This window comes from Colletotrichum paranaense (assembly GCF_030867605.1).
Source record: "Colletotrichum paranaense strain IMI 384185 chromosome Unknown Scaffold_8.1, whole genome shotgun sequence".
Lineage (NCBI taxonomy): Eukaryota > Fungi > Ascomycota > Sordariomycetes > Glomerellales > Glomerellaceae > Colletotrichum > Colletotrichum paranaense.
The window spans coordinates 838,241-850,363 of NW_026848966.1; the positions used below are offsets into that span (position 1 = coordinate 838,241).

The following is a 12,123-nucleotide window of genomic DNA, read 5'->3' on the forward strand; positions in this document are numbered from 1 at the left end:
AAGTGGAGAAGATGAAAAAATGGGGATACAGGTTTCGATATGGAAGCTAAACTCGGATCATGATAGTGTGGCTGCGTGTGAAAGTGAAGACTAAAGACGTAAGACGGTTTGCTAGTAGACCGCTAGACCTGCCGTCTCGGGTTTGACAGCTCGTCCGGCGGTGAAGATTGAGTCTCGGGCGCCTCCTGCAGCTAACACTTGGGACACCCGCCTCATTATCTCTCACCGAGTCTGGGGATATGGCATGCTAAGATTACTACGATCACCCATGGACTTGAAGATTCTTTAAAGATGCTTGATTTCTGGCTCGAGACATGAAGCATGTTTCTCGATTCGGTGAGAACCGCAGCCTCAAGGACTCAAGACTCAAGACCCAAGAGACGACTGAGAGGTCGAGAGATGTTAGGTAAGCAAACGGCCGGGCTCCCCTGCAGCCCAGCCACTCACAAAATGAGCCCCTGTCGTGAGGTGGCGTTGCCTCGTCGGCGGGATAGGTGACAGCGGATGCGGAGACGTGCTGCCGCCGGGGTGGAGTCCCCTGTCTGTGGTGTTCTTGCGCAGTATCCCCAAGTCACAAGTGTCACTCTCTCATTGTCAAGGCACAGGTGCGAACCCAAGCCAGAGAAGATCTGGTTCTTGAATGGGTGGTGTTGTGTGTTGGGCACATTCTAATTGTTAAGTATCCGTAAGGTATGCAACTTGGAAGTTGGGAGATGTATGCAGGACAGCTGTACTGCAGGATACGTACTCCCCTGTCATCTGAAAACCGCCTGAGGTGCCGTACCTAAGGTGCTGGTAGGTACCTTAGGTGAGGTGTACAAAAGCAACATGGGACGAACTGCAACCACGCGATAGACTTTTCGTGTTTTCCCCTACTTCGTAATATGCTCTCTCTCTTTCTCTCTTCGTTCCCCTCCTCTTCTCTCTCTATGTAAAACAGTGACATCGTTTCTTGTTCCTGACACCCGTCAAAAAGGTCAGTCTTCCTTGTTCAAAAAGTGTCTCCTGTTCCTATTCTGGCACTGGTTCCTGCATCCGGGGCGCTACGGGGCCTAGCGCCCGTCAGGGACCCCCGGGGCTTCAGGGATTTTCGGTGGGGTTCTCGGTGGCTGGGAGGGCAACGCCGTTCCCTCCCAACCTCCGACCTGCAACACCATCGCAACCAACGACGAGCTGCAATCACCAGTCACAACTCTCCATGATGCATGATTTTCTTGCTTTCCCAACCACGCGATTTCAACAAACAGCAAAAACCTCACCACCACCCACACCACGCACCACACACACTCCCAACCACGATGCTCAGCCTTCCCTCTCTCTTCTCTCCTTCTCTTGTGTATCCCCCCCCCTCCCTGACCATTATTGCAGTTCGGATATGCGTATGCAGCCAGACTATTGAAGACATCTCCGCCTTCACTCTTGCTGATAATTGGCCTGGTAACAAGTGGAGGCTTCATCACGCCGCATCAGCTGCAGAGAGGTTCTCACGACAACAACGACGACCCATGAAATAGGATCAAAGGCATAGCCGCCATGTATCCTGATAACGCCCACCCCGACGACGCCTACGTGCAACATCAACGTATGTCTACACCCTATATCGCAACTTGACTTCCTTTACCACTCCTTCACCCACCCACCCACCCACACACCTTCTTTCCTCTTCCTCTTCTTCATCATCGTCAGCTTCATCTACAACTCTTTCACGCCCTCACCCTTCCCACCCCCTCCAACTCACGACAACCCTGCCCACCCGCCTCTTTTACTTCATATTCATACTAACAACCTCATCGTAGGCAGCCAATATCCTCCTCAATATTGGTCTGCCGAAACACCATCACAACACTCATCCACACCAAACACCCTTCGCCCTCACCACGCAAGGAGACAGCATCATGCACACGGCATAGAACGAGAAGAAGAAGACTCCAGCCCCCAGGAAGCCCTTTCTCCGCCGCCGTCTTTCGTGCCCCACGCTCCCTCACCACCCTCTCAGCAGCAAATTCACTCAAACCCTTACCACCCGGAGCAGAACAACTTCCCTGCCCCCGTCGTCATCGGCAGCATGTTCTCCTCCCAGAGCCAGGACCCTTACACCTCCCAGCCGGCCGTTCACTTCAACGAGGCCCAGCTCGCCGTCGACGACGTCACCAACCGCGCCCGCGCCAAGGGCTTCCGCGACGAGCTCACCATCGCTGCCAACGGCTCCGTCACCCCGGGCGTCGACGACACCCCTTACCTCCGCTATGCCTTGGAGGCTCTGACGAGGGAACACGGCCACAGCGGCGGCTTCTCCCCCTCTTCCAGCGTTCCCTCTCCGAACGAGAACACCGGCTACTACCGCGCTGCCGGATACCTCCCGGACGACCTCCAGAGCCCCCTCATCAGCGGCGACCCGGACTCCGGCTTCTCCCCCATGGTCCCCGTCCCTACCCACACCCGGGACTCGGTCCGCCGCCAGTCCCGGCCGCATTCCAACGCCGGCGCCGAGAGGCCTTCCATGTCCCTCGGCACTCGCATCATCTCCATGTCGCCGCCACACTCGGCAGACTCGAGATATCAGCACACCCAAGCCCAAACCCCGGCCGGCATGAACCCCACCGAGACCACGCCAAAATGGCTCCCTATCAGTGAGAGGGAGAGCGTCTTCCCGGGCATGACAAAGATCGACACCATTGACGAGGACCGCGCGATATACCCGCGCCTGAATTTCGTCCCCGCGATCCTGCGTCTCCCCTCCCTCATCGCCCTCATGACGCTCTGCCTCGCCATGATCGCCTGCCTCATGGTCGCCGCCATCTACTCACCAATCCAACCCGGTCTCCTAACCTACGGCGAAACAATCTACAGCGGCAAATACTTCCTCTTCCGCATCCTGCCCCAGCTCTTCGCCTCCCTCATCTTCATCTACGCCCAGTGCGTCGCAGCAGCGACCCTCCGCATCCTCCCCTTCGCCGCCCTCTCCGACGACGAGCCCATCCGCCGCCGCAACGCCCTCTTCCAAAACCTCTACGCCAAAACCTTCCTCTTCCCCCAGCTCGCCGGCCCCGCCCACGTCAAAATCGCCCTCGCCATCCTCTGGCTCTCCGCCTTTGCCATCCCCCTCGCCAGCGCCTCCTTCACCGTCATTCTCGTCGACGTCTGGTACTGGACCGCCGTCCAGGGCGTCGTCTGGACCCTCGTGGCCCTCTACATCCTCATCCTCGCCGCCATCGTCATCCTCCTCCTCTTCTGGCACAACCGCGTGACGGGTCTCATGTGGGACCCGCGCTCCATCGCAGACCTCTCCGTCATGATCGCCCGAAGCAACACCCGCGACGCCTACCGCGGCGCAGAGGTCGCCCCAACGAGCAAGAAGCTCCGCTCCATGCTCCGCAACCGCATCGTCGACCGCCTGGGCTACTGGATGACGGACGACCACCAGGAGACCCCTTGGTACGGCCTCGGGACGGAACACTCCCAGGGCCACACCCCGTCCGACCTCCACTACGATGTCAAGAACGAATCCTCCTCCTCTTCCGCCATCGCCGCCGACGACCACCACGACCGCCGCTCCGTAACATCCACCCTCCTAGCAGGCCGCTCAGCCCACCGCTCCGGCCTCGTAGAAACCTACAAACTCCCCTGGTGCCTCCGCACCCCACAAGTCCTATTCTACGTCGTCGCCTCCACGATCCTCCTCACGGCCCTCTTCGTCGTCTCCTTCCTCCATCGCACGTCTCTCGTCGCCGGCTTCCGCCCAGGCGTCCCCGCCGCGCCCCTCTCCGCGCCCTCCTCCTTCTCCGCCGCCAACTTCCTGTATAGCTTCGTCCCCAGCTTCCTGGGCCTCGTCCTCCTCCTCGCCTTCCAGACCCTCGAGCAGCAATTCCGTATCCTCCAGCCCTGGGCCGACCTCAGCACCGCCACGGACGGCGCGCCGGCCTCCCGCTCCGTGCTCGCAGATTACGCCGCTTGTCTGCCCTTGCAATCCACCCTCCACGCCCTCCGCAACGGACACTACCGCGTCGCAGCCCTCTCCGCCCTCTCCCTCCTCCTCGCCTTCCTCCCCGCCCTCGCAGGAGGCCTCTTCATGGCCCTCACCGCCACCCGCTCCCCCTCGGAAGCCGGAGGCGGCGGCGGCGTCCGCATGTTCCCCAACATCCCCGTCTTCGCCGTCATCCTCGCCCTGCTAGTCCTCTACCTCGCCGCCCTCGTCTCCCTGCTCTTCGGCCGCAACAGCTACCGCCTCCCGCACGCCGTCACCTGCCCCGCAGAAATCTTCTCCTTCCTCGCCAACGAGGACTGCGCCGCGGACCCGGCGTTCCAGGCCGCGCCCCGCTCGGCGGAGAAGCTGCGCGTGTACCTCGGTGCCGGACCGGGTAGCTCGGCGAGGGGCGCGTCTGCTGCGGCGGCGGGGATGAGTCAGAGCGTTTGGGTGTTGGGGTACGTGGAGGCCGGGCGCGATGTGAGGAGGCTCGGGGTGAGGCGGTTGAAGAGGTTTACGGGGGATGGCGCCGGGGAGAAGGGGCCTTTTGTGAGGCCTTCTTCTGGGAGGTCTATGATGGGGATGGTTTGATGACCGAAACCTCTTGGACCCCTCGAACCACCTCAGGTCCGACGATTATTTTGTCTTTTTCGAGCATCTTGTCTTCCTTTCGAGCCATCGGGGGTGAAAAAAGTCTGGTTCTCTTGATTTCCCACCTCGATCTCTAATGTTTGCTATTTCTTTTCACTCATGTATCGGCGTTTACTGGCATTTTCACGGGTCACATTTCTGGGATTTCTTCATTGCATTGGCATGGCGTTTTACAGGTTGGGCATAACCACGAAGTTTCCGAGATGAAGATGAATGAGAAAGAATGTCAGAGAGAGAGCGATGGAGCAGAGAAGGGAAGGCGTCTTACGATATGAGTGTACGGGAACGATTTACATGGTATCCACGATAGAATGTCTTTTTACGCAACAAATGCATTAATGCCAATCCACCTTATCCATCATCATCATCACCTCCAACATCCATGATCTTGCCCAATGATATGGGTTCGTGTCTTTCGATCCGTTTGGTATTAGAAATTCCCAGCAATCGCGTTAGAATATGGCAACCATGAAGAAACAAGGTATAGCAGTGGGAAGCGTCCCTGCGAATCTTGCGAATTCCAGACGTGCACCGCGTATCCAGCTCTGGAAACCCCCTAAAAGTCCTCAAGGTTCTGGACTCCTACCGGGACTGGAACAAACCTTCCCAAATACACTCGCCTAGTAAACCTTCCCCCCCCAAGACAACTTCCTTCGTCTAAACTCCTCGCGGGTTCCCCGTACCTCGTTGCATCTCTCGCCCTCCTCGCCTGCGGATCCAACACCCGCCAACCCGAAGCGAGCTCTCCCCGTCCCCTTCTTACCTCCGCCCCACCCTCTCGGCTCTCTCCGGCTTACACGAACCACTGGTGAACCACCCAACTACCTCAAACGCCCGTAAGCTTTTCGTCCACCTCCTCCCTCTACATATCAACGTCGCGCATTGCTCCAGCAACTCAAAAGTCTAGATCCTTTCACGTGGGCTGCTCGCAGCGAAAAGCCGCAGCAAAAAAAGGATCAAGTACTCTCGCGATGGGAATGGACTGGAACTCCTCCGGTCGTGTGTTACCCCAGTAGCCTACCTAGAAAGTTCCTACTCCAGAAACCATATCCCTTCCTACGCAGGTTTTCGCGCAAGACTAGAGGGAGGGGACGCAGAAGAGGCAAGGCAAGTGAGTAGCTCCCATCGTCATATTACGTCATCGAATGTTTGTAGTGTGGCGAGTGAGGTTTCCTCGGCGAAAAGACTCAAGAATTTTTGGTTTTTGTTTGAATAGACAATTCGAACTTTGAGGAAGCATTCAGCTTTCCCGTTCATAGTTAGTCTACCTTGTGGCAATTATCCTATCTTGTTGTTATTGTTGATGTTTTACTCTTCTTAGGTTGGTCAAGTCGCCAGACAAGACCTGTGGACTGACGACGCTCATACTTCCCCCCCTAGAGGAGGGACGGAGTCATCTCCGAGCTCAAAGGCCGTTACATCAGATTGCGTTCCCTTGCGAGGAGAACTAGTCTACCCCGCTCTCACCATAATTTTGTCGTTCGTCGTTGATCCGTCTGACTCGTTGATCCAGATTCCTCCCTTCACCTAACCCATCCCTTTGGAAACCTTCTTTTCCCCGGGGTCCACACGAATTCTCATCCCTTGTCAGGAAATCCCCGCGCAAACCACTTCCAGGTGGTCTGCGCAACCTTGTGTTTGTCCTCCTCTTGCCGACTAGATCCTCCTCTTACTCCATGTGTTCCAAGACCGTATTCTTCTTCATGAGATAGTGATAAACATAGCAGTATAATGAGCACATTCAAGCGTTAACGTGGAGCAAACATAACGAAAATGAAACAAAGTAAAACAACGAAACAAAAGAAAGATGAGCGAGTAAAATGCAAACGCTGCGCTGAAATGCAAATACGCCGGCTGGTTCCGGCGCCCCTCGTCGTAAATAGGCCATATGCTCGTGATGCGCAAATGACCAACATGGTCTTTATGCGTTTGGAGACCTTGCATGCGTGCGTCCAAACATGCGTCCAAAGACGGCACCGGATCTCTTGTTTCGTTCAAAGATCATCTGGTTCTCGCGAATCCTCTCGGCCTCAGTCTCGGCGCGGATCTTGCGGAGCTGTGCATCCGCGTAGGCTGCCCCTTTGGCGCTCCTGCGAGTCTCGCTGGCGGTTCGCTTGTGCAGCGTCTTGACGAAGCGAGAGATGGTGTGCTCGGGCTCTTCTTCATCAGAGTCTGAGTCCGAGTCAAAGTCGAAGAAAGACTTGGGCGTGTCCAGACCCGACGATGTTCCTATTGTCGGCGTCTGCGGTGGCAAGGGGGCAGAACGGGGATGTGTAAGGTCGGCAGTACATGGGTAATAATTTCCATGCGAGGTATGAGGTCTCGTGTAATCAGAATGTAGGGGAGAGTAGAGAGGCGATGAGAGAGGAGAAAACAGAGACGCCGTGGCGGGAGAATACAGTGGAGCGGCGGTAGCCGTAGCCGTAGACATGGGCATAGAATGAAGATGGATGGGTGGTGGACGATGTCCCTTGCGAAGATTGCCCATACTCGGTCGAGTTGAGAGGGCAGAGAAGTGAGGTGGGGGTGGTGGAGGGTAGCTCGGGGCTTGAGGCTGAGTACGAGGGAAGAGGCTGTAAGAGGACCGGACGGCACGAATGGTCCGGCGAAGTTCTGGAGGGCTCCGAGGCTCAGGGTCCTCGGGGCCCTGAACAGAATGGGGGACCGGTGACGCTGGCATACTCGCGGGTGGTTGGGGCTGGGTCACAGGGTCCTCGGTGGTGGAAGGGGTTGGAGATGGTGAGTGCTGAACCTGGATGTTATACTCGACAGGTCGGGGTGGTAGGGGGTAAGCGTCGTAGTTGATGCAACCCGTCTTCTTCGCCCTGCGGATATGTGGTGACGGGATCAAGGCAGGATACTGGGTCTTGGCCTTTTCTGGAGTCTGCTGGGTCTTTCCCTCATCAATCGGCCAGAAGGTGTCCCAAAGCTGAGATGCGGAAGCGTGGTACTGGTAGTCGTCGTCGAGCGATACTTCGGAATCGGTCCGATCATCAATGAGACTTGGTGCTGAACTGTTGGAGCCTTGCGAGCCCATAGAAGTACGATCTCGTTTGGTTGGTGTTTCCGGGCAAGCAAGGCTGTGATGGTGGTAATCTTGAGTGAGGTCTTCGGATGAATACGTTTGACCGGCTCTTCTATACGGATTGCGAGTCGGAGTGCCGTCGGGTCGAGGGTATGAGAAGTTGGCGTATCCGTAATACTTGGAAACGAGCTTAAGATGAGCAAGTTTTGTTTGCCGCTCCATGCTTGACGGCCGAGACGATGGTCGAGAAGCTACCGTGATGTCGAGCTCCTGTGCGTAACCGATCATGTCCTCATGAGCGCCAGACATCGCTGCGGTCAGCGTCTGCAACACCGGCTTGATCTATGCTGGACGTGAAACTCTGGGGATAATAACGCCACGATGGGTATACTGGCCGAAGGGCTCATGGATGAGGGCGAGGCAACGATATATGCATGGGCCGTCTGGAGCCAAGCGGAGCCTGTCTCCCTGCCCCAGACAAGTTGTATGAATGCCTCCTCTGTCACGGCTGGCCCGGCGGCACGAATCATATGCCTTCCACTCAACGGCGGACAACAACAGGAGCACAAATATGCAGCACCTTGTCTTGGTCTCTCCATACTCGAGGTCTCGTCTTGAGTTCTGGTCCACCCGGGTGGCTGATTATGACAACCAGACCATCCCCTGCAATTCTCAGACATTCCTCGCCTAGGGGCCATCCCTCGTGTGATATGCATACTTGGTGACAGTTGCGCCCGGGGCCAATCAGAGTCCCGGTAAGACACCGAATGTGGCCCGGTGTGTTGTGGACGGGTCGGTGGGTATCGGATGCTGCATGGCCTCGACGGCTCTCGCAGGAATGGTAGATTGCCTGCTGGCGACTTCCGTCTCGAAAGGAATGCATAATGGACAGAAAGGGTTTGACTTTGGGTCTCTGCATTACTCGGTTTTGCTCAGGAAAGCAGCGAACGCGCTCTGGGAACATCGCGTTGGTGTGTCGTTTACAACAAGCGAGGAGTCTGCCGGCTTGGCCTCCTTGGATCGAGAGATCTTCAAAATTACTCTTTCCGGCCACCTGCTCGAGTATACCGAAAGGGAAAACAAGATTTTCTGCAGCGTCAATAAATCTGCGCAGGGGACGAAGAAGCAAGGAAAAGGGCACCGTCATGCGGGGAAGCCGACCGGAAGAGCCTCAACAACGTCCCTGCATCCACAGGCTTCTTCCTCAGCGTCCGTCTTCTGGCTAGAAAACAGGGTCGACGGGGAAGACTACCTTAGTCCTGCACTTCTGCAGCTGGCAATCGCTTGACTACCTTAGTAGCCGAGAGGGTCCTAGTGAAAAAGCAAGGCGGGAAAAGATTTGGTGTGGGAACCAGACCTCTGGAATGTGTCGACCTCCTCGTTGTCTCGCTTCCACGGTGACAACCAACTTCTCTCTGAACCGATGGCGCCACAATGAGCCTAGAGGTCCTTCTCGGCCTGCGTTTGCTGCAGCAAACTTGTGAGGGCCGGCCTAGAATACCCACCTTCTGTTTCGATTCAACAGACACCGCCAGAAAAGGGCAAGCAATCCAGCTAAAAGATCTCACGAGAACTTGATGTAATCCAGGCTTGAGGGCCTAGGTCTCGTAGTCTGGTCTCGCAGGGAAGATTTTCCGACGAGAAACGAGACACAGAACACAATTTGCTATAATGGTTCCTTCTGTTGGCTGACAAGCTGGTGAGCTTGGTAGTCTTCGTCCGGGGAGAATCAGACAACCAGAGCAACAAGTGAATCTCGATGTTGCTCATCCTCAGCCTCATATGCGATCTCGATCTGCCTCTTGGTGGAGATAACTTTTGCTACGACAGCGCAGCCCATTTTTCAGCCATCTCTTTCGTGGAGCGACTCAGCTGCGGGGGGCTTACAAGACGTTGATAGCCACAGCCGTGGATGACGGAAACCGCGTTCCCCTGATTCTATTTGTTTGGTGACAATCTTAGTATGCGGGCCATTTGTTTTGGTACTGCCGTTTGCGACGGGCAGTAGGCATGCGGCGTTCCAGAGCAACAACAGCCACAGTGTGACAAACCGGCTGATGTATGGCTCGATCGATCGGATGGCGGGCCTGCGGTCTAACGACAATTCGAGCTGAGATTCCTGTCGTCCAAATGATCAGAATGGTGGCAGACGGGAAAGAAAGCCTTGACCGTAGCGGGAGTTTTAGCGATTTGTATTGAAGACGTCATGCCGCCTGCCATACGCCTCATGCCGTCAAAGGCGCATTTCAGCGTTGGCCTGAGAAAATAATTGATATCAGACTTCCAAACGACGTTCACCTGAAGACGATAAATGGTCTGGTCGGGAAGCAAACGGACGGGCAAAATCAAGCGTCAACGAAGGCAGTATGTCTTTTGCGTGGTCTTGGTCCCCGAAAGTTAGGATGCGGGAGATCGTCCGCAGCCAAGGGCGACAAGTGATTCAGGGCAGCGAACAAGTGGTGACCCTGGAAAAGAGGTTTCCCATGCAAGATGGGGACTTCTTGATTTTCTCGACCTGGCAATCCGATAGGGGCCTGAGCAGCTGGACGATCGACAGGGGACGATCGCCCCTAGCATACCGATCTCATTCTGTCAGCTAACATCACAGGCCAGGGATGTTGCTATGCTCCGTGGTTCCGAAGGATTGTGTGCGGGTCGGAGATATGAGGATATGGTTAGAGACATGCTGCAAGGGAGGCCGAAGAGGAGTGAGCGACTTTTCCGCTTTCCTTGATGGCTTCGAATTGCGAACCACCAACGCCGGATCAAAGTGCAAATTTTCGAGTTCGCTTCGATATAGCGTGGTGCTTTCTCGCATCGGGGCATCGTCCGAAAAGTTCTCTCGACTTTGAAGCTCAAAATTTCTCCCTGCGATATCTCGTAATGGTACCTGAAGGGTCCATTGTCTCGCACGAGTTTACAGGGTCGCTGGCTGAGTCGACAAACCTGTTCGCGGATACTTGAGAAGGGATGTGAATCAGGGGAAGGAGAAAAGTCAGATCTCGATCTCGATCGTGTTGGGTTGCAGACTCGCGAGACATGCTGGTAGCAGCTCTCAGGGCTGTTGATTACCGGTATCGTGAGGTTCCAACGCAGTGGCTTGTGCAGACTCTGAGCCATCCCTGGGGCGGACTGTTGCGCGTCCCCTTGCCCTTGGGTTTGTTACGATTGATTGGCGGCTGTCTCCGGGCAAGGATGTCAACGGAATAAATCGACGCAAGTTTTTTTTCCCCCTCGGGTGCTGATTTTTACGTTTGAACGAGTCGAGGGTTCGGATAGATACTATCAAGCAGGCATCCTTGACTTTAGAGATTTCAAGAGTGTAAGTGAAGCAGGGAGGCTGCTTGAGGGGCCCGGCAGATTGGAAAAGAGACGCCGAGAAAGGATGGCCCTTGGTCGTCGATAAGGTATCCGTAGATACGGATGAAATGGTTGGATTGAATGGATAGCAACGGGCAGAAATCAGATGGGCGACGTTGGATTTGAGCAGTTAATGACTTGAAGTTTCGGGGGCGCGAATATTGATTCCCAAAGGCGTAGAAACCGTTGCAGACAGACGGGTATGAAGAGTCAAAGAAGAATTGAAAAATGGCACCCAGGTCTAGGAAGTTGCAACCGTCGATGAATGGAAGGAAGTACCGCTGCACCGCACCTGCTTGGAGCGTTCGGTTCCAGGTCCACGAGGCAATTGCGAGCTTAATCATGGGGAAGGTCCAATGAGTAGTTTGATTGGGTCCTGCCACTCCTGCAAGATCAGGGAACAGGGGGAAGTCGTCGGGAGCGACCCGTTGTTTCCCAGTTTGATCCCCGAGCTCCCTTTCTAGCACGGGCCACCCTTGTTCTTTCCCTCTTCGCTGGCACATGGGCCCAGGCCTTTCCCTTCCAGGTTGAAGTTGACCTGGATGACTGCACCTTACCTAATCATGCCAAGATTTGGGTTAAGAGCAGGCACATCCCGCACTCAAGCAGCAAGCTTCCATGGAGTTTGGACGTTGAACTTCTACTGACTGACATACTCCGTACCTACTGCGGTATCCGAATACTCTCCTGGGATGCCTTGGCTATCAAAGCTTAAGAAAAGTTCCAACGCTCGGTGGGTGTCAACGCTCGTCCAAGACCATCTCCTTCCTCCTTGATTCCATCTCAACGCATTGTCCAATGCACTGCGTGTGTCAGATGCTGGGCGACAGAACATCGAGAGAAGGATGAACGAACCTCGCGCCAATGCAGGTCTTACCGCCCGATCGTCTAGACAATTCATCGACGGAGAGGGCCGCTGGTTTCTCCAGACCAGGCACATATGCAAAGCAAAGACCTTTTAGATCGTTTGCAATTGTGTACCTGCAATAGCTTGCTTCCCTCACTAATTTCCAGAGACACTGTTTCGAATCCAATATCCTACTCAGACGTTCGCTATACAATCTATCCCACATCACCTTACGAAAGGCAGACGATCCTTACGGATACAGATGATCCATGGCGC

The 12,123-nt window shown here is 55.4% G+C and overlaps 3 protein-coding genes across 3 annotated transcripts; 1 reads left to right on the forward strand and 2 right to left on the reverse strand.

Moving 5' to 3' along the window:
* Positions 1-1,533: 1,533 nt before the first annotated feature.
* On the forward strand, positions 1,534-4,555 carry CPAR01_10134 (phosphoribosylaminoimidazole-succinocarboxamide synthase; the record flags this gene model as incomplete). Its single annotated transcript, XM_060494397.1, has 2 exons — positions 1,534-1,582; positions 1,797-4,555. 2 exons carry the CDS (start codon positions 1,534-1,536, stop codon positions 4,553-4,555), a joined length of 2,808 nt encoding a protein of 935 aa, XP_060346579.1.
* A 1,981-nt stretch (positions 4,556-6,536) lies between these two features.
* Positions 6,537-7,949, reverse strand: CPAR01_10135 (uncharacterized protein; the record flags this gene model as incomplete). Its single annotated transcript, XM_060494398.1, has 1 exon — positions 6,537-7,949. One exon carries the CDS (start codon positions 7,947-7,949, stop codon positions 6,537-6,539), a length of 1,413 nt encoding a protein of 470 aa, XP_060346580.1.
* A 232-nt stretch (positions 7,950-8,181) lies between these two features.
* CPAR01_10136 (uncharacterized protein) lies at positions 8,182-8,559 on the reverse strand (the record flags this gene model as incomplete). Its single annotated transcript, XM_060494399.1, has 1 exon — positions 8,182-8,559. The coding sequence occupies one exon, from the start codon at positions 8,557-8,559 to the stop codon at positions 8,182-8,184; it is 378 nt and encodes a 125-aa protein (XP_060346581.1).
* Between the last annotated feature and the right edge of the window lie 3,564 nt (positions 8,560-12,123).